At 38.1% G+C, this 26516-nt stretch overlaps 1 protein-coding gene across 2 annotated transcripts in view; it reads left to right on the top strand.

Moving 5' to 3' along the window:
• Positions 1 to 26516, top strand: part of adgrb2 (adhesion G protein-coupled receptor B2) — a 344222-nt gene that overhangs the window by 144379 nt on the left and 173327 nt on the right. The window contains exons 3-4 of one of the 2 annotated variants that reach the window (XM_055220588.2): positions 22702 to 22782; positions 24905 to 25069. The exons of the other annotated variant lie outside the window; for it this stretch is intronic. Coding sequence (XP_055076563.2) covers positions 22702 to 22782; positions 24905 to 25069 — 246 coding nt within the window. The remainder of the gene's footprint in view (positions 1 to 22701; positions 22783 to 24904; positions 25070 to 26516) is intronic. 2 annotated transcript variants of the gene reach the window in all.

Here is a 26516-nt window from a genome sequence, read left to right as displayed (position 1 = left end):
CCGGGTTTTGGTAAAGAGCTCCACGACACACCTTGCGGTTTATGCCTTTTGATCACATAGGACGATTCCAAGACTTTTCCCATCAATGTTACTGTAGGTCCCGTCCCGAGAGCGATCCTGGGATAAATTCCAGGATGTGTTGCATTCACACAGAAGGCGAGAGAGAGAGAGAGAGAGAGAGAGAGAGAGAGAGAGAGAGAGAGAGAGAGAGAGAGAGAGAGGCTGATGATGGCAGATAAGAGGTTTTTGCACAGACTTCATCTCTGAGGGGAGATTCTGCTCTTATGGTCAGTGTTTATTTCATATCTCTCTACAGTCTTGGGCATAAACGGCAGTTTTCAACTTGGCTGTTTATTTCTGTTTACCTCAAATGGGCACTCTAAAGGGAAGCATAACACACCAAAATGTTAAGGATATACAGTGGCCCCAAAGATATTTGGACAACTTCACTACACTGTTGTTGCTGAATGCTTTCGAGTTATATAATATGTCAACCCATTTTTTTTTTAAATGTAGCACATATACAGAAATCTAAACATTTTACAATTGATAGGTTTTGATCATAAAACGGCAGATAAATGAAGTCTTCCAGTGTGATCTTTACATTTAAACACTGGAATATTGAAGAATAATGACTTTTAAAGGTGCCAAAATGCATTGAAATATGTTACATTTTTTCTCTGATATTTACATAGAAGGTATGTGGTTTTATTAAGTGCAAAAATCCAGAGACATGTCCATATGTAACACTAGGATTTGCCCGCGTAATGAAATGGTCTATTATTACCTTATTTGAAAGGGTAATGAATAATAATGTTAAGCTCTGCTCTGATTGGCTGTCACTCAGAAGCTGGTGGCTCTCAAAGCAAACAGACTTTATGTTTGAGCATCAGACAAAGATACAGATTTTGATGAATAAACAATTGTTTGGAGATTGTTAACTCTTTCCCTGCCAGTGTTTTTTAAGAAAGTTGCCAGCGTCAGCATTTTTTGATTTTCACAAAAGTTTAATGCCTTCCAAAAAATGTTCTTCTTTAAATATATTAACATATCATATATCAAATGAAAGAACAGAACATCTGCTTTAAAAGAAATCTCTTTTTATCACCTCTCAAATATCGTTAGGTTTCTTCAAAAATACCAAATTTTGAGCAAATAGCTGAGATAATTGCGTTTTTGTGAAGGACCTTTGATCGAGATCATGTTCAGGGCGATGATTAAAACATACACAGAGTTTGAAGTGTTTGACCTTAATCATGGGTCTGCAACCGGGGGTCCGCCAAATGATGTTTAATCACAAGCTATTTTTTGTTAAAAACGTTAAGCATGTTTAAAACCTTACATGTTCCCTTTAAGTTGCGCACGTGCGCAGCCCCAAAGGCTTTATTAAAGGCGCGTGTTCAGTGCAATTTTAACCTGCAGACAAAAGCACCCACTCAGGAAGCAGCAGTTGTTCTCCTGAGTCTGATATAATGCTCTGCAGAAAAACATGTGTAACTCAAACTCATGACAATAATCATCCACGAGAAAGGCAACGGACCTCAGAATTATAAAGTAGCACAACCTTTTTCCCCAACAGAATAGACAGTCTTTGTGCCATTCACCATGATCAATCATCTTTATAAACTGAAAGCCCAGGTTCAGGCAAATGTGTAATTGTCCATCTCACAGTAAAATGAAAATGTATGTCACTCCAGATACCTTAAAATAATAATTAAACTAAATCTACTTAAAAAAAATAATGCATGTACAACAAAAGCATAACAGTGCTAATGTACTGTCTTATGGCAGTATGGCTGTGTGACAATATTCTGATTGGTCAATAGTTTGCATCTTTTTTGCATTGTGCCTAATTTGAAGAAGCAACCTCTCGTACCTTACAGGGGGTCTCTGCTCTATGCCTCTCTCATCTAAGGGGTCCCTGCCCCCAAAAACGTTGAAGACCCCTGCCCCAAGGGAATACTTCCGGGTTTTATAAGTTGGGTAAGAGCACCACCTGGTGGATAAGAGCGGAATTATGGATTGCCGAAAAAACTCGTTATTGGCACAGAAGCGTTTTCTCTTAATTGACGGGGAAAGAGTTAATAGACATTTCTGAGTGGTAAGTTTATTTGTTTTTTTCAGTATGGACCTACAAAACGTCAATAGTAAAACTACTAGCATAAATGCTAGCATATAGCATTAACTACCATATAGCGCTAACTCAGCAGTCACAACTTTGTTTTTAGCATTAATGTTGGGGCATACATCACGACTGTAACGTCACAGTCAGTGTTATGTTGAGATTGACCTGTTTTCCAGCAGTTTTTTTGCATGAATAAGGTTTACATACGGAGGAAACAATAGTGTTCGAGGCTCATGAATCGATATGTCATTACCATGTACAGAACTCTTATTATTGATCTATGCCTAGGTAAATACACATCTAAAAATATGTTTTGCTTCTGAATAAGCAAAGCCTACTGCAAACAACAGTACATGAATCTGTGCACATGACTGACAGTTTAATCATAGATTAGTCAACATATGATGAGATGAATGGAATGTCAATTGCCTGCCTGTGTGTGAATATGTTATTGCACTGTACTAACACATTCATGGACCACATTCTGACCTCAGATTTCAGCATAAACAAACATTGACTCTAGTATCCGTTCCACACGTTAATGTTTAACACTTATACAGTAGCCTCTTTCACACAGTAATTCTGGTAAATTACCATGAATTTACCAGAATGAATTTACCAGTAAATACAAAAATGTGCTGTTCACACATGTAGTGACGTTCCGTCTTTTTACCAGTAAGACATCATTCACACATCAGTATCAAAATACCGGTAAACTCTGAGAGAAAGCGGAAGTTACCTGTGGCGCGCGGCCGGCGAGCTCTGTCCGTGTCGTATTTGTAAACGGCGGGTTATGACTTAATATCCACGGTCCGTATTTTGTTGTTTTCACATCTGTGGCAAACGGTCGCGAAGTTGCTCGTGACCAAACAACATTGCGTTAGGCGGCGTCAAACGGAACCTGCGCGTTTGCACATTAGGCTTCACAGATGGTGTGCTAAGGACGTCGGCAATTAGATGGTAAGCTGTTTTAAACAACTTTGGTGAAGAAATGTGGATGTTAACTTCAGTTGTGCTCGACTTTTAAGCAACATGTGTGTGGAAACGTCCGTAAACAGTCTGGGGGAAACCGCGTCACCTGTATAAAAAACTTTCTGATTGGCCCGCCCGATCTGTCAGCGCGGTCTGACGTCATCAAAATGCCGGTAATGCTATATTTTTCGTTCACACACAGCGCTTACCGGCAAATTACCGTTAATCTTACAACCTGTCTTACTGGTAAATTGGGAGCACTGATTTACCGGAAAGGTTCTGTTTACACATGACATGTTAACTGCAATTTACCAGTAAAGACTGTATGTGTGAAAGGGACTATTGTCTCTTTCCATTGTTTTTCATATACAATATGTGTGAATACCCAAACCTTTCATGCATGAACCCCCAGCCAGGTGGCAGCGCTCCGTGGTTTCCATGACAATGTCACATGTGGCCTCCTGTGGTTCTGCCACATGCCTAGTTTGTAGAGCGAATAGTTCAATATCTGAGATGGAAATCATTCAGACCTTCCTTGAACTGACGTGCTGTGGATTTACAATAGCTGGGAGACTTATATTTGAGACACAACCCCGCGGTTTCACAGACAAGGCTTAAGGCTAGTCTTAGACTGAGGCCATGTTTACATTAATGCATTTACGTTTTAAAACACATTACTTTTACCACGTTTAAACCTTTTATCCAGACTACTCCAGCTTTTTTTACCCTAATAGATGGAGTCGTTTATAAACACTGCAGACCTTGTTTTAGTTTGAGAGCTCCAGGGTTGCGCTGCAGTGTAGAGGTACATAGACGAAGTTAACATGTTAAATTGTTCTTTGATATTTACATAGAAGGTATGTAACTGTATTTAGTGCAAAAATTATATTTTTATATATCCATTTACAACCCAAGGATTTGTCCTTTGAATGAAATGGTCTATTTTTGTTCTATATGGAAGGGTCATGAATAATAATCTTGAGCTCTGCTCTGATTGCTCTGCTCTGAGGCTCATGTCAGTAGCTCACATTAGTAAACAGATCTTATATGTTTAAGCCTGTATCAAACAAAAATACAGATTTTGAGGTACAACTAATTGTTTGGAGATTGTTGTGGACATTTCTGAGTGGCAAGTTTGTTTGTTTTTTCAGTATGGACCTGCAAAACATAACTGTAACGTCAATAGTAGAGCTTCAGCCTAAACGTTAGCATGTAGCATTAATTAGCATATAGCGCTAACTCAGCAGTCACGACTTTGATTTTTAGCATTTTAACAACTTTGTAATTAATTTAATGTGTAATTTAATGTTGGGGCATACATGATGTCACAGTCGGTGTTATGTTGAGATTGGCCTGTTTTCCATCAGTCTATTGCATGCACGAGGTTTATATAAAAATGAGGAAACAAACGCGTTTGAGGCTCACGATATGTCATTACCTTGTACAGAGCTCTTATTATTCATCCATGCCTAGGTAAATACAGTTTTACATTCTATGGCACCTTTAAATTGAGGTTTGCAATGGAGATTGTGTCCAAAATAGTAAACATAGTGCCACCAACTATTATAAACGCCATACCAGATCGCTTTTAACATCAATCCTAATGGAGAAAATGTTTTTTTTATTAAAGTCGCCATAAAACGGAAGTATCAATTGCCTAATTTTCCCCGTGGTGATGTGTATCCGAGTAAAACTGGCCTCTGAAATGAAATAAGGCAGGGCTGGATTTGAATTTGTCCATCGAGATCTGATTGGATCATTTGAAGTTGGGTCGTGTTGCTAATTGTTCTCCCGGACCCCGCCCACCTGCCATACACTATGACCGGAAGTAAAGAGAGATCGTTTTTAGGAGAGGAGGAGATTTGCATTTTTGATTAAAGATTATGAGGGCACATGATTTTTTAAAAATTAATGAAGCTCACAGATAAAACATTTACATTTTTTGTAAAAAATAACAAATTACAGTTACAGTTACAGTTTTTATTTTACTTTCATTGCAACTTTAATGTTTGAGTATTTTTGTGTTTGAATGTTGTTGTAGTGTTGTTTATGTTTTGTTTGAATTTAATATTACAAAAGACAGACAGAAATTTTAACGTCATTTATAGGGCGTTGTAATGTATTGAAGGCCAATATGAGAAATAGAGTGGGTCAGACATAATTTTCGACCCCTTAATACGTTTTGTTTGCTTCTTTGAAACGAATTTCGTTTCATATAATTTGTTTCTTCATTTTAATCAATGTTTTGTTGACAAGTTTTGTGAATACAACAGTGCATTGTTGCGTAACAAATACAAACCACTGCAATACACTTCCGCAGCCTTGAGAAAATGCCAAAACATGCAGTGTTATTGTTTGTGAAAATATTGTTGTTGTTTTAAAGATGTGCAAATTCATATTATTAAGTATATCACTTGCTTTTCAAAACAAGCCTTCAGTGCCCAGAAATTCAATTTGCATGCGCATTCAGAGCATGATGTAGCAGCACATTTGATTGCGGCGTGTGTATGACTTAAAAAAATCGGCATGTTAATTTTTAATACTTTTGCCGATTGGCTCTTTGCAATTTTTGTATCGCTATAGCTAAGGACAGGATTTTTGTCATGTCTGTGTCACAAGCTGTGTTTGAGCTGTCTAAACTAACAATACCTTGCACTTAACAGATCTTAAATATGCCAGTGCCATTGATTTGTCTCAAGAGACACACCAATAATGTCTTTTTCCTAAAAGGCCTAGGGCCTAATCCTGGCTTTAGCTAAGCCTTTTCTGTAAAAACAGGCAAAAGGGTACAAGTAAACACTTACAACTGAGTTACTAGCTGATTAATTTTTAATTAATCAGATCAATTCATGAATAGTTAATGAAGTTTATCACATTATTTGTTCTTATAAGAAAAAATACTCTATCTATCCTTCAGTATTATATCATACATGTGTATCCCTGAATTTTTACTGTGTGTAGTGTCTAATGTGTTACTTTCTGGATGCTTACGGCAGTATTAAATCAAATGGGCAGTGTAGTTGTCCCCAGGGAATGATGCAGTACCTCGCTTTGATATATTCAGACCAACACACTCTAATCAAACCTTAGCTGAGAGGATCCAACAGCTTCAGTACATCCTGTCTGTAAGACAAAGAGTGAGTTTAGTGGCCGGAGACACGTGTAGTTTGTAAAATCACAGCACATGCTCCATTTTGTTGAACTGTTATTTCCTTTGGAAAGAAAAGTGATCTGAGATCGCTAGAAGCCCTAACAGTGAAGATACAGTAACTGCATCTATAGAGCTACCAGTGAGCATCTGAAAAGCATTATGCATTTAAATTACGATTTTTTTAAGATCATTAAACAGATATTTTCATTAATAACTGAATATGGCAAAAGAAAAAAGAAAAATGGTTATTAATTGTAATGTTTATATTATTATTGTGTAGTGCTTTCGACAGAGAATAGAGAAATTCACCATAGCTACTGTATTATTGAAGTGGTGTAACCTTATGCACATTTAACGTCTTTGCTTCTGCTCCACACAGACAATGTTGTCAGTCTTTGCCAGTGTAAAGGCGTTGGTGTTAAAAATACAAAGTAGGATGTCAGAAGAACCAGGCCGGCAAACTAAAAGTCCATTTACCCCAGCAGTGACCTCAGTGTCTATGAAAGTCAAACAGTTCAGTAGTTCAGTTCTTTAGTAAACATGCATGCTATTTTATTTCTGTTGTACTGTCAACTCCAGTGAGAGGACTTCATACTGATCGTGTTTACAGCTGTGTGCATAGATGCACACAATACAAAACAATACAAAAGCTTCGTTTTTTTGTAAGCAATAGGGCAAAAAGGGGTCTCATTCACTAAGCATGCGTACGCATGTATTTGTTCGTGAAATATGCGTTCGGACGTTTTAACTAACAAATCATGAATCAACAAAAACTTTTATACTAAAATTTCTTAGAAATGTTTGCAACAATGTAAGAACAAGTAGACCACACAATAATCATGAACAAGGATAAAGATTCCTATATTAGGGATGCACCGAATATTCGGCCACCGAAGACTTTTATCACCGAAACAATGCGGCCGAAATGTTGTGATGATGCAAACAGAAACCGCGGCCTGCACGTGCTTGTCTGAAGCAACATGTGTGCAGTGTGGATGTATTTATTTAACCACAAAAAGGCGCTAAAGTAAGCAGCTTTCTGTACGCACAGAGGCACATGCGATTGAATGTGTTTAATGTATTTAATTTATACAATAAAGACAGTGTTATGATTCATTTAATTTGATTTCTGTACCTAATGCTAATTTCAGACCTTATTTACAACTTTGTTCTTTTTTATAAATGTTTGCAATTTCTTTATTTGTCAAAAACTGTAATGTGATCCGAACCGTGAGATTTGTGATCCGTCACACACTTTATATATTATATTATATTATGTGTTATATATTTTATATATTTTTTGATTGTTTATGATTATTGCGTACATGTGGTCTAAGTTGTTCTTACGTTGTTGCATACATTTAAAATAAATTTTAGTTTTTGTTGAATCATGATTTGTTTGTTAAAACGTCTGTACAGTACGCACATTTTACAAACAAATCTGTGCGTACGCATGCTTAGTGAACGAGACTCAATGTGTTTAGGTTCTTTTTATTTTTTTCTATACATTCAAGTGATTGTTTTTCTTTTATTAGGAAGTCATTTAGTCATACAGTATAATAATCTTTCCTTGGTGAACTTCAAATCATTTCACATGCTACAACAACACTCGACACAAATGGCTGCTACCTGTAAATCCTTTTGTTATCCTCGATTAGAGCACATAGATGAGTCTTAGTGTTTGAAGGGCTCTTATATGTCTGATTGTGACTCTCTTTAAGTATCACTAAAGCTTACACTGATAGGCTCTTCAGTCTGTGGTTGCAGTGCAGTGATTTCCCCATAGTATAAACTATAGATAACTGTTGTTGTTGTTTTTTTCATACGGAACATGCTGTAGGATTTTTTGGGGCAGCCTGTATATTGCTCTGGATTCCTTACATCAATACTTATTGAATAGTTGTGGTTGTGGACCCTGTACAATTGATTCCACTTTTCACTTTCATACAGCTCCGGCACGTGTAGGTTTTTGTGTGCTTTGTGTTTGTTGTGTTATGTGCGTATGTGTGTGTGTGTGTTCTAAAACCTTCCTCCCTATCCCACATGGTTGGTTTTTTCAAACACGTTTTCTTGGCGCTTACTACGTAATTTTTTCCTAATCTTTGTAATTCGACCAAGTGCCTAAATTTAAATGCAAATCTTGAAAGAAGTGGTGTTTGCATCCATGAGTTCACCTTCCAGTGCAAAAATGTATCTTAAATTGACTAAAGCTGGGCTGGGTTTCCGATAACGATTGGACTTAGGACTTAAGAGCGCTTTCTACGAGCTACTTAACGAACATTCGTTGGTCATTTACGTGCGTTTCCCAAAGATGCACGTAAAACGATAACTCGCAGCTGGGTTTTAAGTGCTACTTACGAGTTGCTATCCATTTGTCAAGTGCTGAAATGTCACCAATAGAATGACTCGAATTTGTAGCAGAAGCTTGTTTAGAGTAATGATCTTCAGCCTAAACAACATTTTTGACCAGATTGTTTTTAAGTTTAATGTTTTGGCTGTGCACTAATATTTTTTGTAATATTTTTTTATTATTGTTAAATGACTTTTAAATGTTTTAATAATTTGTGTATAATGAATTATTATTTTGTTAGGACTCGTCCCACTGCAAAATGCATTCTGCATTTTATATTATAGTTTTATATTATTATTATTAATTGTTTCTTATTATTAATAATATTATATTATTATTTAGTTAGGACTCGTCCCACTGCAAATTGCATTCTGCATTTTATATTATAGTTTTATATTATTATTATTAATTGTTTTTTATTATCTATGTTTATTTATTATTAGAGATTATTGCATTGTACCCTAAATATTTATTTGGTTTCTTTAATCAGATGCCATTTCCCTTTAAAACATTTTTTTACTGTAGATGAATTATAGCAGCAATTGGTAGGAACCATTTATTAATTTGCTAGTACCAACTTTGTACCAAAATTGTACCAAAACGCTTTCCTTCTTTATTTTTTTATGTTCAGTCATTTAAATTTGAGTTCTCATTTGAATTTATAATAAAGTAATTTAAACAAATAAGCAATGAAGAACCCAATAAAGAAATATACATTTAAAACATTACATTATCGTCATTGCATCGTCATATCGACCTTGTAACTCTTACGATGCACTTATGAATTAACGATTACTCCAGACCACTCGTAGATCTATGATGATTTTCAAGTGCTACCTTAGTTACGAAGCTTTTGGGAAATGGCCTGTAATTCTAAGATGATTCGTATGATCGTTTTTACAATCTACTTAGCCTTACGATTTGGGAAACCCGGCCCTGGCCGATATTGACCAAAATTCATATCTCTGTAATTCTGGGATGATTGACGATATACACTAACATCTCATTCTACCCAATGGGAATAAACGTTTGGATGTCAATGGGGTGCCATATTCCATGTAAAACTACACTGTAAAAGTGAGAGTTAGATTAACTTAAAAAATAACTTTTATCAACTTTGATAATATTGAAGCTTTATCAACCTATTTTTTTTCACGTAAAGTGAACAAATTTAGGTTGAACATTTTTTTATTTTTTTGGTGTTAGCAATTAAATTATTTTTTAAGTTAATCCAACCTTCACTTTATACAGTACAGTGTAAAGTGGTTTTTATGTTGTGTTAAACATTCTGAAAGCAGAAAATTCCTAAACGCATTCTTAAAACACCGGAATCTTGATGTCCAAAACCTGCTGGTAACCCACTGTGCTGGTATTTCAAAAGGTCTGTGTATTGAAATGTTTTGATCTTGAAATATTTTAGTTGCTTTTATAGCGTAAAGCTCCTCTATTTGTGTCCACCAGTAAGTGCTAAGTACCATGTCAAATTCCAAGTAAGGCCATTAAATAAATAAAAAATACTAGAGTAGAAAGAAAAGAACGAGAATGTGATTATTGTGTTGACTGGTGTAAAAAAACAACAACATTTGAATAAACACAAATGCATGCACGCTTACCTTGTGCGCACACCTGTCAATGTGCATTTCCTTGTAAGTTCTTATCTCACGACCACACACTCCTGCTCAAAGAATTGACTTGGATGCAAACACACACAGCACATGCTCAGTTTCCCACTGTTAGCATCACACCACACACGCACATAATCCATCTCTCTCTCTCTCGCATACACCCCTACATGCCCCGACACATTTGGATTTGTCTCCGCATGGGTCTCCGCAATGCACGGCTCTTGGTGTGGATGAAATCCGTCTTTTCCCCTACACAGCTGTGATCACGTCTTATGCATCTTTTAGTCTTTACTTCTCCTTCCCCGTACGTGTTTCTCGCCTCATTTGCCTCTTTCTCTCTCTCTGCCTCGCTTTTCATCTTTGTCTCTAAATCCTGGGCTTGCAAACAACAAAGAACGACTTTGGCTCAAACTGGCAATCCACCAAATCCTCTTTCTTAGCTTCAGTCTTTGTCGGAATGAAAGGTTTTAGTCTACTCCTGTTTCTGTCCACTCTCTCTCTCTCTCTCTCTCTCTCCCCAAATCATTTGGCTCTTATTAAGGTGTGTTTACAGAAAGGCCCTGCAGATATTTCGCATCTTCATACATGACTTTCCCCTGCAGCTGCCTGGAAGCTAGAACCCCAGCGTGCTGCGGCAGTCTTGCATGCAGAACAATGAGGTAATGGAGTTGTCCTGCCGAAAGGAATACGGGAGAGTCTTTTATGAGCACTGACTGCAAGTAATGATAGATCATGATGGTTGACCAGACATATAACCACAGACGTATGTATTATTTAAATGGATTATACCCGTTTATTTAAATTTGAAATCGTTTTCAGTGGTGGTGTTTTAATTGGTGTGCTGGTAATGTACTGCGCTTCTGTTGTTTGACAGTTTGCATGGTGTAACAGGAAGAAGTACACCTTAATTCTGCGGCTTACTAAGGGCCTTTTTACACCTGTTCACCTCATGTGCTTTCTTTGATCAGATAGCTATCTGATTTGTTAAAACTGTTCCATTTACATTAGGCCACATAAATGCGTCTTGGCCAAACAGATATCAATCCGATTTTTTACTTCTACTAGTGCAAATACACTATTCATTACTCCGCCTTTAAACATCTTAAAGGACAAGTTCGGTATTTTACACTTAAAGCTCTGTTTTCAGATTGTTTATGATGAAATAGAACGGTTTTGACTGAAATTTAGACATATGATGCTGGCCCAAGAATTTTCGGGTGTTTGTTGTATCACCTCCCACTTCTACAATGGCTGCATAGGTGCACTGGAACAATTCTTCCTAAAATGCATTCAACTATCGTTTACAAAGACGTAAAACTCACCGAGTGCAAAAATCGCTGCAAAAGGTGCTTTCCAACACGTGTTTTAGCATTCGATGTAAACCTATTTTTCCAAACGCCTCACACCCGTACATTCTTCCGTTGAGAGCTTGAATAATAGACACTCCAGCCCAGTTGGTGGCGATAATCCACCTTTGCCAATTGCAAGAATACAAACAACGTTCCCGGCGCAGAGTAATACCGTCAGCACATCTAATACAAGTCAATGGAGTTGGACAAAAACTATGATAAAACCTGTTGGAAAGGATCTTTTGCAGCGATTTTTGTGTGAGCATATCAGTGAACACCCCTGACCACTCGGTGAGTTTCACGTCTTTGTAAACGAAAGTTTAATGCATTTTAGGAAGGATTGTTCCTGTGCACCTATACAGCCATTGTAGTGGTGGGGGGTTAATACAACAAACACACGAAAATTCTCGGGTCCAAATTTCAGTCAAAACCGTTCTATTTCATCATAAACAATCTGAAAACAGGGCTTTAAGTGTAAAATACCGAACTTGTCCTTTAAGACGATGCTTATGCAACAAAAAACAGCACTTACTGTATGCTGCATTGTATGTTGGGCAGGGGACGTGCGTCTCCTTGCTTGGCATGAGCTGGATCGCGCAGTGCAAATTCAGAACAGCCGAAGAGTGAGACAGCGTGATAACTGAGAGGACCAAAACGTGAAAAAAAACTCTCTCAAAGTTTTATTTGTTTGTTTAATATAATAGAGTTTGTCAATGGACTATTCTATTGGTTCTAGAACTTTTTTTTACCCACTGTCATCAGCCATAAAGCAACAAGCGTGCCGTCTTTGTTTGTTTAGCTCTCTTCCGGCTAACTTGCGAGTGACGTGATTACGTTTGGGAGGAGTAAAGCGCTGACATATGTGGCTTTAGAAACCAGATGTATTTACACTTGTCCTGTTTCGTCTGAAATGCATCCCAGGCCACCTCACGAAGGGGTTTGAGCTATCGGATTAAAAAAAAAGTTCCTATCCGATCAGAGAAAACGCATGAAGTGACCAGGTGTAAAAAGCCCCTAAGTCAGATGTAATCTTTACAAGATGGCACACACACACACGTATGCACAACAAGTGATTACCTTTGCATGATGTTCCCAGACAGTTGGAATGCTAAAGTAAGAGTATATAAAATCATTGCTAGCATACCACTTATAAAAGGATAATCTGAGTTTAGTTTGTCTTTTTCTCAGAAGAACAATGGCGGCTCGTGACTGCTCTTCCAAGGGGTGCAAATTCAAAATATGTGTTCGGAGTGGCATGTGTGTTGCTTGTGTTTTTAAAATATGTGTTTGTTGAATCATGTGAACCATGTGTATCATGTGTTTTGTCAAAATAAGTGCCTGCTGCATACGCGTCAAAACTGTTTATGATTAAAGAGACGCTCACCTTCACAAAATACACGCAAAACTTTCACTTAACAGTAATCTGTGATTACGCATGAGATTGTGCGAGTATCTGGCAAACGCGAGCGTCTCTTTTATCATAAACCCTTTAGACACATCTGCAGCAGGCAATTATTTTGACAAGGCACATAGGATCACTCGACGTGCCGAACACATATTTTAAAATGACAAACCACACACATGACGGGCTACATACATGTTGTGACGAACTTCGCATTGTGCGGCCTCAAAAAAAAAGAAGTCACCGACTTCTCAAAAGTAGACAGTTTAATTGTATTGCTATCTGGCCAAGACAAGTGAGACCGTTTACAGATCTTATCTGTGTTGCTTCTTACTAATATTTCTTATACTTACTACTACAATGTGTCTTATTTATTTTTATAGATAGAAGAGTGTCCTGTGAATGCGTGACACTAGATGTAATGTTTAGCAGTGATTACAAAGACACATGCAATCTTACCCAAGCAAATCTTAAAGTCACATTGCAGAAATGGCCGTGACTGACAAGGTAATACATACATAAATAAACACTAACCAATAATTGTGCCGAGTGGGTCACACATGCTGTGTAGTGTAGCCATAAATACAGTTTGTGCATAAAGCATGGGTAGTGAGCTGAGAGTGAGGCGTAAATCACTTCCTTTCTGTGGCTTACTGAGTTAGATGTAATCTCCACAAGAAACACACACAAACACAGACACACACACATGTATGCCCAACACGGTGGTTACCTTTGTATGAGGTACAATGAATGTTATTACTGTTGCTATTTAAGTAGGCAGCCTACTAAGTTCTAACCCTAGTGACCTTCACAATTGAACACCCCAAGACATGAAACCAAGCTGAGTAAAGTCTAAAGAAAGGTCAGTTAACTTAGTATTGATTCTTTGTGGTTGCTTTTTGCAAAACTGTGGTTTGCTGGTGCACATCGGAATCCCTTTGCCTGCACCACTCTGAGTTTTATTCGTAATTGCTTTATGGGGGAGGCCCATCACAGCGTGCTGATCTAAGCCTTTTGTAATATTTACTCGATATCTGTAGTCTGTGGCAGCTCGGCACAGATAGACGCATGTTATAATAACTGTCCACCCCTGCTGGAGGCTGATGGACAGGTCGTATTAACCACTGGTAGGACTCCTCATGAGAAGCAGAGGAGATCTGGGGAAGACGGGTAGGGAGTGAATTGTTGGGTTTTGAAGTTGTTGATGTTTTTGCAGTACAAGCTGCTGTTGGAGATGCATTGCTGGCGTGTGGTGCTGCAGATATATTCTATTGCAGATCTTGATGTCGGTTTATCTGCTTGTACGTACTGTATGTTTCATTAGTTTGTCAAGCTGGTGTTTTGCCTTTCTACAGTGTGCTGCAAAACTGCATGCACTACAGAATTAATTCTTGAAAATGAATGAAGAAAAATGACTTTTATATAATTATTATAATTTGTTGTTATTAATTATTAATATCTGAACCTGTTTATTCTTTTCATACCCAACTATCTCATCCACATCTCGAGTTACAATTTGATAGCTTTAGCAACTTATATACAATTACTGCATCCTGTTGTAGCATGTCGATTATAATTTTTTATACTCTGATAACTTGAGGTAACAAATACCGAAATAATTCAGTGCTGTCCATTTTGACATCTTCCAAGCATGCAATGGGCAATGAAAATAATTACGTTTACATTAAAGAGCACCTATTTCATTGCTAAAAACTAACATTATTTTGTTTATTTTTTATAATACAATGTGTTTGCGTTGTGTACGCTGTGATTGGTCTGAATACCTCTGACGTCAGCCGGAAATGTGACGCTCCTACTTACCATGTTTGAAAGATTCGGGCACAATGCAATGCTAACAGGAGTTCACTTACCGAAGCCGGAGGAATTATGATAATGTCGGTCTTTACTACATCACCAATCCCAGGAGGTAAACTGTTACCTACAATCTGTGTGTTTGTTGTAGTCCAAGAAAAGAGATTTACGTTGGAGACGATAACTTGCGGCATTGTTTACTTCGGCGTATGTACCTTTCGCATATAGTTAACATGTAATACACACTTATCAGGGTTTCCTGCAGAAAATTTGTTAGTTAAGGTGGTAGGGTTGGGCGGGTGGATGGGGCCAAGGACGTGGCAATCAAAGGGGCGGGACGTATGCGTCATGACGAAAATGAACACATACTAGATTATTAATGAATTTAAATGTTTTTAACAGATACCTCTAATAGGAATAGCTGCGTGATGAAGTGAAACTAAAGGGTTAATAAACACAAACTAAAGCAGATGTTGTAGAACGTCTGGCGAACGATGATAGATAGCACAAAATTTTTAAAAACTGATTATTTCCCACTATTAATTACATTATCTTAAAGCAGTGTAACTACTGTAGCATGCAAATAATGCACATGAATAAAGAGCAGGAGTGCTCAACAATTATATCTAATCAACAGGCATGTGAAACCTTAGCAGGTTGCTCAAACAACAAAATCACCAGCTAACTTACTTTAAAATTAGAAGATCTATAGACGAATAACAGGCTTAAATAAACCCAAAACATAAGTCCACTTACAGTTCTCACGGACAGGTGTTTTATCAACTGGGCTATCCTCCAGACATGACGGACGTCCACGTCTTATCTCATTTCGGCCGTGTGGTGCGCGTGCACGCTCGCGGTGTAAAGCGCGTCTGCGCTGTTTTATCAACTGGCTAGTTATCCTCCAAACAGTGACGGTCCGGACCACGTCTTTCTCATTTCGGTCGTGTGGCGCGTGTCCCCGCATTCATTCTTCATGTGAATCGGACCATAGTAGCTCTTTAAGTAACCTTTTGTCTTGTAATGTCAGAGTGTATTTGTTCCTCTACTTTAAATGATCAGTTACTGATTGTCATCCCGTTGTATACATGTAGCAAGCATTGATGTCTGTGTGGTATTCAAATATTCATGTGAAGAGTAGTCACACATTATTATCGGTTAAGGTGACATGAACTTGTACTTTTTCTAAGAAGGTAATTGTTACTGTTATGACATTTTCAAGAGTCATGGCAACCTGGCATTTTATATTCAAGTAATATATTTACTTTAGGTAAATGTGTAAAAAATAGAAACTGCTGCCTGTAGTTTTATTAAAACTTTATAAATAAACTATGAATACAGTTTTATTAACACCTATATTTGAAGAGTTCAGATGCAAAAGCTGCTTAGTGCCACCTCTGTCAAAAATTAGATAATGATATTGACCGAATGCTCTCTGCATGTATTATACTTTTTTTAAAATACCTTCGCTTCAAATCCACTTAATCCCAGGCCATACAGAAATACGTTTGCAGAATCCGTTAAAAGTAGGGTGGCCATTCGTGCCAGTTCCGCCGGGCATGTCCTTTATGACGTATGCGGTCGACCAACGCGACTTCCAACGCACCCGAAAACATGTTCGGGACGTGTCCGGCGGAACTGGCACGAATGGCCACCCTAGTTAAGCCGCATAGATTTTTTAGCAACATCCTTAACCCTATTAGAAGCTCTATTCATTTGACCGTAACTCCTTAACCATTTGTATCAAAAAAAAAACTTGTTTCTGAAATTAGACAAATTGCACTTTTTTGGAATACATGGTTTATTACAGTCTTGTTTTTACATTCACCATTCGTTGCTGTTTTCTGGAGAGCTGAAGGGCGGCGGATTAACAGGAGAGCCCATTAGGTTAGAGTGCAGCAGATTAGATTGAGGGGAGTGAAAATGGCTGGAGCACTGGGGTAAAAAAAAGCCTCAAATAAACCGTGTTTATCGGTAACACTAAAATGATTTATATGTATGTACTACAGTATAGTTTTCAACAAACTTTCGATCATAGTTTTTTTATTTTTAAATAAAAACAGTAAAATGTATTTGTTTTTTAAAATGTTGTCTATTTGAAGTCTAAACAACACACAGTAATGATCAATGATTGTAATGTATTGAAAGCCAGTTGTCTTCTGAAAATAAAAGATACCTTGCATTTGATGATAGCATATTGTGTTAGAAGTTGATATTATTGTCTTAGGTTCTAAAGGGTTAAAGTGCACGGAAAGACACATACAACGACCGTGTATCACATTCAAATTTGGTTTCCTGGTATGTACTTGGAACTGAATACAACCCAAAGGTGCAGTGTGTAACTTTTAGAAGAACCCAATGACAGGAATGCTATCTAATATACATAACTATGTTATCAGTGGTGTATAAATACTTTACATAATGAATTGTTATGTTTTTATTACCTTAGAACAAGACGTATTTATCTACATATAGTGCGGGTCTCCTTACATGGAAGTCGCCATTTTGTGCCACCTTTTTTCTACAGTAGCCCCAAACGGACAAACTGCTCTAAAGAGCACAATTCGTCACTACTGTATTTTTTTCTTAGACGACGACATGTTTGTCCTGTGGTGGCTACTGTAGCTTCTCTATTTGTTTCGGTGAACGATGAACTGAGCCGTTGGTTGTAATTCACAATCTCACCGCTAAAATCTACACACTGCACCTTTAATGTTTACCCTTTTATTGTTTATAGAGTTTTGACTTACAAAGTTTCTAGTTCCATCTTTGTTGATTTTAAAACAGTTTACTGTCTTGTCCAAAGAAGTAGATTTTTTTAGTCTAGTTATTTTGCCAATTTGTTAAAGGTGCAGTGTGTAGATTTTAGCGGTGAGATTGTGAATTACAACCAACGGCTTAGTTCATCGTTCACCGAAACAAATAGAGAAGTTACAGTAGCCACCATAGGACAAACATGTCGTCGTCTAAGAAAAAAACTACAGTAGTGACAAATTGTGCTCTTTAGAGCAGTTTGTCCATTTGGGGCTACTGTAGAAAAATTGTGGCACAAAATGGCCACTTCAGTGTAAGGAGACCCGCACTATATGTAGATAAATATGTCTCGTTCTAAGGTAATAAAAACATAACAATTCATTATGTAAAGTCTTCATACACCCCTGATAATATAGTTATGTATATTAGATAGCATTCCTATCATTAGGTCCTTCTAAAAGTTACACACTGCACCTTTAAAAAAAACAACAATGAAATGACTAAAGTGACATTTGTGATAATAAGGCATTTCAATTACTGACTAATAACCTTTTCATTGTCATTATTAACCTTAAACACAAGAACCCAATAAAGAATGTTAATTTATAAGAAAACATTTGAGACACACTTAGAGGATTTTGCATCTGAACGCTTCATTTTAAGACCTCATTACTAAAATACACAAATATCCAATGTTTTACTGTATAGGCTACCGTGTGTATTGTAACTATGTGGCAAGCATAGTTTCAAAGCTCGATCTTACTATTGATTGTTTTAAATGGATGCGTGAGGATGCCAGAAAAAATGTGCTTTACTTGAACCCAAGTGGGTAATGCAGACACACTGCAAGACGTTTAATTAAATGGCTTCAATTTAAGCTAACCGCTTTAATTCATTTCCGGCTTGCAAGAATAAGCAGTGAAGGTAGTTGAAACATAATTCAGCCTCTTATTTAGCGCTTAAAACACTACTGTCGGTGTCAGATACATGAGCGCACAGGCTTGTTTAAAATATGTTAGGTTGACTCTCAAGGGGAAACCTACAGAAGCCTTCCCATGATAATCGACATCTGCTTAGCGTGCTGGACTCTTAGGTAGGTTACACACCCCATTGCTGCAGCTGTCTCTAGAGGATTGGGCTTTGATACTTGACTGAGTCTCAGCTTGAAAACAGCATCACTGTTTACTGTAGTATCACATGCATAGTGAAGAACTCAGTTCAAATATATTTTTATTATGATATATATATATACATACATTTGGTACCACTCTGAGGTACTAATATTCTTTAGATGCAAATGTGTACTTTTTGAAAGGGCGCCGCCCCAGTGACAGCTAGGGACCTGCATATTCAACACGTTGATGCTATTGAGAGATGTGACTGTAAACTGGATACTCCGTGAATGCGACGGGGAGGAGCCAGACGATGGTTAATGGAGATGTTATCAAGTACATCCCGTGAGAGGGGATGTGCATGTTATTGGGGAATGTATTAGTGCTCCATCACTCCAAAACATCAGGGAACGGATCTAATGAGCCTCAGGCTTGCTCTTCAGATGAATCTCCTTCCAGAATGTATTTACTCTCTCTATATCATTCTCCTCACTCACTGCTGTTGAGAGTAAGACCCGACAATGAACAACAGACACGTAGAGAAGAGAGGCGTAGGAGTGAACCACAAAAGTAATGTAAAAACAAACCCCTGCCTTTCCTGACACCACTATTGTCTTTTCTTTGGCAGAGTAAATTAGTGTGACCGTCTGCGTGCGTGTCTGAGCTATCATAAGCGTATTAGCGCGGGCCCTGCGGGACGTGCTGGTAATCGGGTCTGTTTGACAGAGACATCAGGGGGAAATCTCAGGAGTATCCATACATCCCATGTGCTCGAATGTATGGGTTGCAGTCTCTTGCTTCTTTTCTCAGTATAGCTCTTTAAAAGTCATGTCTGTGCGTTTTGTTTCTGTGATTAAATGGTTTGTGGATCAAGTAAAAATTACAATAATGGCATTGTTTACCCATCTTCATGTCCAAGGATAGGTAAACAGATTAGACTGATCAACTTTTCTATGATTCATTTAGTCCTTTTTGAACATTTCAATTCAACCCAGTATCACGAAATTACGTACCAATAGTCACGTAAATTTGTAAAACTTTTCCTTGACACTTACACGTTTTTCCGCCTTTTTGCGCGAACGCCACGCATTTCTGTTTACGTGTCACTGTCACGTATTTGTTACTCAAGTGTTTTGTCCTATTTTCTTACCATTGTCGCTTTGGTTTAGGGTTAGATTTACATAAAATTACATCTTTACACCAACTCTAACCCTAATGCCGGGCGACAATGGTTTAAAAATCATAAAATATAAAAAATAAATAATGAAAAAAAGGTATGAACCAATACTTTAAGTGACTTCCTAATGCAAACACCAAACCCTAAATTGAAGCGAAAATGGTTTGAAAATAGGACAAAACAGTTGAGTAACAAATATGTGATAGTCACACGTAATTTTAACAGAAATGTGTGACATGTTCACGCAAAAAAGTGACACGGAAAAGACTCATAAATTTACGTGACTATAGGTACATAATTTCGTGATACAGGGTTGTGCAATTGCACTGAAATGAGCAACCAGTAGATGTCATTTAAAATTCAGCATATAACACTGTATTTATTTAAGTTTTATCTATTTTTTTAGTTAAAAGCAATGTTGTATTGTTTGTAAATATTCAGCTTAAAAGCAGGGCAAAAGTCTTTGTGTCCTCCACTATTCAAATGCATCAATTTGCAACTACATCTCTAACTTTACCATAGTATTTGCATTTAAATTCCTAGCTGTACTGACCTGTGAACTACTTTCCACACTAATACAGCAGAAATGTAAACACAAGAAGTTTCATCAATACTATAAGAGTTTGTTCGTTTCATGACTAAGATGAATTCAGCCTTGGGCTTGGGAGCTTGCAGAAGTATAAATCATGCCAATGTTTTTTGCTTTTTTAGTTCATGTTAAGGATGTGTTTCATGATTCTGAATTATTCTAAGCATCCATAAACAGTAGAGGATGTCTCAGAGTGGTAATTTAGAAAGAGCCTCAGAGAATTCACTTTGTCTTCTAGTGTTTTCTTCCTGTTCTTCCTTCCGTTCTTATGGAAACCTTGAGGGAATTCTCTCTTCTGCATATGCCTGTGGAATTTATTAGCAAGCCATGCAGTTCATCTTCTCATGCAATCAGAGCAAAAGGTCAAACCGACCAATCAACTCGAGAAGAGGGACTGCTACACTGAATAAGTATTCTGGCTCTTCTTCACATTGGAGAGCCAATAAAAATTCAGAGAAAATAGAGTACACATTTCAAAATGACATTGCACTTCTGATCATTTTTCGTAAGTCTACTAAAGTTTAGATGCTTTTATGGTATGGCATGGTATAGAGACAGAGCGCAGTTATGCTAATTTTAAAACCACGCCCACCGGGGGGGAAACAATCCAACCGTCTCCATGTCATTTCTGGCTTATAACAACAACCAGAATAATACATAAAAGCTGCTGTGTGACAAGATGTACAGTAACAAGCCAAATAATCCAGAAATAAGTTTTTATAAGCTATCGAGCCATAAAACCCAGCCTTTAAGAAGAAAAAAGTGGATCGCCGACTATGTTTCCCTCTAGTGGGCGCAGTTCTACTAATACTAGTACTATGAAAAGTTACCTGTTTTCCACATTTGTGTCTTTAAACGCTTGCTTATAAAAACTTATTTCTGGGGTTTTTGGCTTGTTAGCTGTACATCTTGTCACACAGCAGCTTTTAGGCATTATTTTGTTTTTGTTATAAGCCAGAAATGACAAGGAGGCAGCCTCTCGCAATACAAACTGTATGTAGACGGATGGATTGTTTCTTCCCCACGGTGTGGCGTGGTTTTCAGGTTATGACGTGTTACGCTCGATCTCTATAGAGCTCTGGCAGTTGACATCATACAGCCTAAACTCCACCCTTTTGGCAGGCAATCGTAAAAGGCTGTAACATTGGTATTTATAGTGGTTGAACAATACTTTTAAACTCAATAATTCTCATCATAAGACTATTAATGGTTAAAAATTCCAAAACATGGGAAGTATATTTGTAGAAATCTGTAGATTATTAAGTAAAATCTATTTTTCCACATCTCCTCTCTTTCCTTTGTCCTTAACATAAAAAGTGGTTGCGAATGTTACAAACATCTTAAAATTGTAACCCAGTCTCCTGAGGTTGCGTATAAATAGCACGAAGTGTAAAACTCGTGCAATACATACTCCAAATTCCACTTTGGCGTGCATATGATACGCCAGTCCTTCCCATTCACTTAAACGGGGCATCTTTTTTGTCATTTTATTTATTAGTTTCTCAATTTTTTTCTGTTTTTTAAACCATTTTCGCTTGGGTTTAGGGTTAGATTTTAGATTTGCTTAATGAGGTTATTTAATATACATGTTTCTCAATGTTTTTGTCCATATGTAAGCCATGGTCGCTTGGAGTTGGGGTTAGAGTTGGGGTTTGGGTTAGGATGTCATTTTTATATAACAAAAAGTTGTTCTAGCCCTAAACCCAAGCGAAAATGGTAAAAAATAGCAGGGAAATTGAGAAACCAATAAATAAGACGACAAAAGAAGATGCCACGTTTGGGTGAATGGGAAGGACTTGCATATCATATGCACGCCAAAGTGGAATTTGGTGTATGTATTGCAAGAGTTTTACACTTCGTGCTATTTATATGCATTTTCAGGAGACTGGGCTGAAAATTGGTACCGATGTCAAAATTAGTTTATCCATGGCATTTATTTGATTTATACAGTGTGGCATTGGAACCAGGGTGACATTCCACATGGACATTCCTCCTTCAAAGTTTTTCGTTTAGTAGTCAAGGGGTCTATTTTTTTGGATGTTGTTTTTTTAGCTGGCAAGTTGAAGGTGAAATACATGCCCAGTGACAACACTCATAAAGCTGTGTTTACATTATGAGGGGCTTTCATGTGTTTAAAGACATTACTTATGTAAGTTTGCTCAGGATCATAATAGTTTTATTGTTCACGGTTGTAAAACTCTTAACTGTATTAAAATCGCTCCAACTTATAATCACTTGCGGCTAATGATTTTTAATACTGCATTGTTTTTGTGTTTAACCCAGAACCTGATGACGATGAGCAGAAGGTGAAGACACAGAGACCAAGATCAGCTGACCAGCCAGGTGTGTTCCAGGCTCAGACAGGTGAGCCATTTGTCCTCTAGTTCAGTGGTTCCCAACCTTTTTCACTTTAAGGCCCCCTAGTTGCCCACAACAATATTTGAAGAGCTTGGAATGACTAGACAGATGTATATTAGCTACTAAAATGGCCAAACAATCCAGATTTTTGCTTGTTTTATCTTATTTTAATGCTTGTTTTGTCCAATTTTTATCATTTTAAGTCATCTTGAGGGCTTCTTTGAAATCTGCTGAGGCCCCCCTGTGGGCCCCGGCCCCCTGTTTGGGAAACACTGCTCTAGTTAGTTTAATTCTACTTCAGCACCATGGACAGCACCCAATTGCCATTCATGCATAGGAAAGTCATTCAAGCAAAAAAGCTTATAAATTGAATAGATTTTTTTAAGCCCTTTCATTGATTTAAACGTATTTTATAATATAGGCTAAAAATAGACTTACTGTATGTGAACCTAGATGTCAATACCTTGCTGAAATTGAGCCACACATTTTCCCATGACCTTAGCCTACATATCTAATAAAGCTCATGTACGTAAACCTCCGCTGGCAACCGTGTCCCCACCAGCCCCCAACCCTCTATTCTCAGCCTATCATCTCTGCACGGATAAGACTAAGCTCTGACTCACCACATGCAAATGAAGTTGTAATGCGATTACGAGACGTGCAATTAATTTGATTTGCCCATTCGCTCCGTGATGTTGCCCGCATCCAAGTACATGCCTTTCACAAATGACAAAAAAGGAACTGGGTAACTTCACCTGCTAGATCCCCACCCACCAATTGCAGACCAGGTACATGTTTCTGGTAATGATGACCTTTCAAACCCTCAGTTAACTCGTCAATGGCGGGGAAAGAGTTAAGTAGTGAGATACCTGGGAGGGACAATAGAAAGGGTAGAGTTGAATACGTAAATTTACCTCAAGCCTGACATGTCTTGTCTGGCGTACCAACACATTCTCACTTCCCAAGGCGTCAAAATCTGAAGCATGTTCAAACACCTTCAGCGTCAGTATGAAGACGCGAAGGGTGCCCCTATGCATCACTATATTGACGAAATGGGAACTCCGTTGCTTTCATGCTAATCCCTCAGCGTTGGATATAGACGAAAGGGAATCCCGGAAGGTGATGCCGTCACGTTATGCGACGATCGGCAGGATCATGCCGCTTCTGGACGGTAACTACTCAATTTTTTTCCAATTTTTAAACCATTGTCGCTTGCGGTTGGGGTTAGACTTGGGGTTTGGATGTCAGTTTGTTTATACTTTTTGTCTTCTGATTTTTAAGCCACTGTTGCTTGGGGTTAGAGTTCGGGTTAGGATGTCTGTATTGGTTTATACTTTTTGTCTTCTGATTTTAAACCATTGTCGCTTGGGGTTAGGGTTAGAGTTGGGTTTGGGTTAGGATTTAATTTTATGTAACAGAAAGTCGTTCTGGCCCCAGCCCCAAGCGACAATGGTAAAAAATTTGGAACAAAAATTGAGTAGTTACCGTCCAGAAGCGGCATGATCCTGCCGATCGTCGCATAACGTGACGGCATCACCTTTCGGGATTCCCTTTCGTCTATATCCAACGCTGAGGGATTAGCATGAAAGCAACGGAGTTCCCATTTCGTCGATATAGTGACGCATAGGGGCACCCTTCGCGTCTTCATACTGACGCTGAAGGCATTTGAACATGCTTCAGATTTTGACACCTTGGGGAGTGAGAATGGGTTGGGCGTACAGTGTCTACCTTATTCGCCATCTCTCCTCTCATACTTGGTATCCTTTTTTGCCACCAGATTGAAAAGAAAGTGATAATATGCTTTTCCAAGCAGTGCTGTTGTGGATGGGGACATAAAGCTACTGACCCATACCATTTAGACATGGCCCCATCTGCCTTTTGTGTCAACCTAGAATTTCAAGATTTCTGCTTTTTCCTCTATCCCAGGGCCATTACAAAATTTAAGGGCATTTATGCTTTTTTATATCCACTATGGTTGAGGATGCGGATTTATTATGGCTATTTTACAACAAAATCCAACGTGGTTCATCCAGAACTTTTGTTTAATAAGTCCATCTAGTGTCACAGTTACTTTAACATTATTAAGTATCTGGTTCTCTGCTCTCACTCTCTCTCATGCGTTTTGTAGGTGACCCAGCAGCAGAGGAATGGTCTCAATGGAGCGTGTGTTCGTTGACATGTGGGCAGGGTTGGCAGGTTCGTTCTCGTTCGTGTGTATCTTCTCCATACGGGACCCTCTGCAGAGGCCCGCTGAGAGAGACCCGACTGTGTAACAATACTGCCACCTGCCCAGGTGAGCCGCAGCATCAAGCAGTAGAGTACCTCCACGGTTTCGGACACCTCCCACATCCTAGAATGCAGCACATGGCCACTGTTTGCAGAAAAAAACTTGAAAAGATCCTACTTTGGGTTTAACCATCACAAACACGTTGCTTTTTTAATAAATATATGGTTACTTTCTTGGTTAATGTTATTTCACTGGCACTGCACATGCACACACCCTCCACTGCAGTGCTTCCCAATCCTGGTCCTCGAGTGTTTTAGTTGTGTTCTTATTTAAAACACCCGATTCAACTTACCAGCCTTCTTCCAGAATGGTTAACATGTCTCCCTAACAAGCTGATGAGTTAAATCAGGTGTGTTTAATAAGGAGACATCTAAAACATAATGGAAGGGGGTACTCGAGGACCAGGATTTGGAAACACTGCTCCACTGCATGCTTACAACGCACCGACTCAACACACACTGCATTGGTGGATTAAATATATGTTGTGGACAACGGGCACTAGTGAGACACTTTTGTACTCTTGGTATTGATGTCACGTCTTACAGTAGCATTTTTGTCAGTGTTGTTTAGTGCAGTTATCATGGATTTGTGATGTGGGTGAGATATTGCAGCCTTTACATCACTACTTCAGTTTGCACATCTGCGCACTGGTTGTCACCTGCATGTGTAGCAGCTTGTTTAAATAGTTTTGATCCTGGATGCTTATGTTATGTTAATGGACACTGGAAACACATTAAATAGTATTTTTAAGTAGCAACATTACCCGAGGCCATGCTTTATATTGTAATCCTTGCTGTGCATCATGCCCAAACACCTTATAACCATTATAGTGCACAGTCTCTTGTACTTTATTGCTTAAATATAAGTTTGACTACAGTATTTTTCCAATTCATAGCTGCTTCATAATTTTTTTTCTTTTTTCTCCAACAGTTTCATTGCGTTGTAAAGTAACAGACAATGAAATACATGGACATCTATTTATGACCCACAGTAGCACTAAATCATTTCACCAGGAATTGGACACTTTGAAATTTATTCCTTTTTGTACACTGTCAGAAAAAAACGGTCTCTAGTTGTCACTGGGGTGGAACCCTTTCAAAAAGCCTATATAGTCTATATCAGTGATGCACAGGTCAATGTATAAACAACTTGCACACCGACGTTTTCAACTAACCCACCCGCAACTCAGACCGCAAAAAAATAAAAATAAATATTGTACCCGACACGCTCCCTGGCCCGCATTTTTTAAAAGTAGTAATTGTTAAAAAATTTTAATTGCCATCTTTATTTTCGACGACCCGACCGACCGCGACCCGAATATCATTAAAAATATTTTAGGATGACTCGTAACCGCGGGTGACCGCAGGCACTCGCTCATTTTGGATCAACCCGCGCATCACTGGACATATTAGTACCTCAGGGGTGCATACTGGTACCAAATGTATACATATAC

This window comes from Misgurnus anguillicaudatus, chromosome 20 (assembly GCF_027580225.2).
Source record: "Misgurnus anguillicaudatus chromosome 20, ASM2758022v2, whole genome shotgun sequence".
Classification (NCBI taxonomy): Eukaryota; Metazoa; Chordata; class Actinopteri; order Cypriniformes; family Cobitidae; genus Misgurnus; species Misgurnus anguillicaudatus.
Note: the sequence above shows the minus strand (reverse complement) of the source record. Positions and strands in the feature narration are given on the sequence as shown.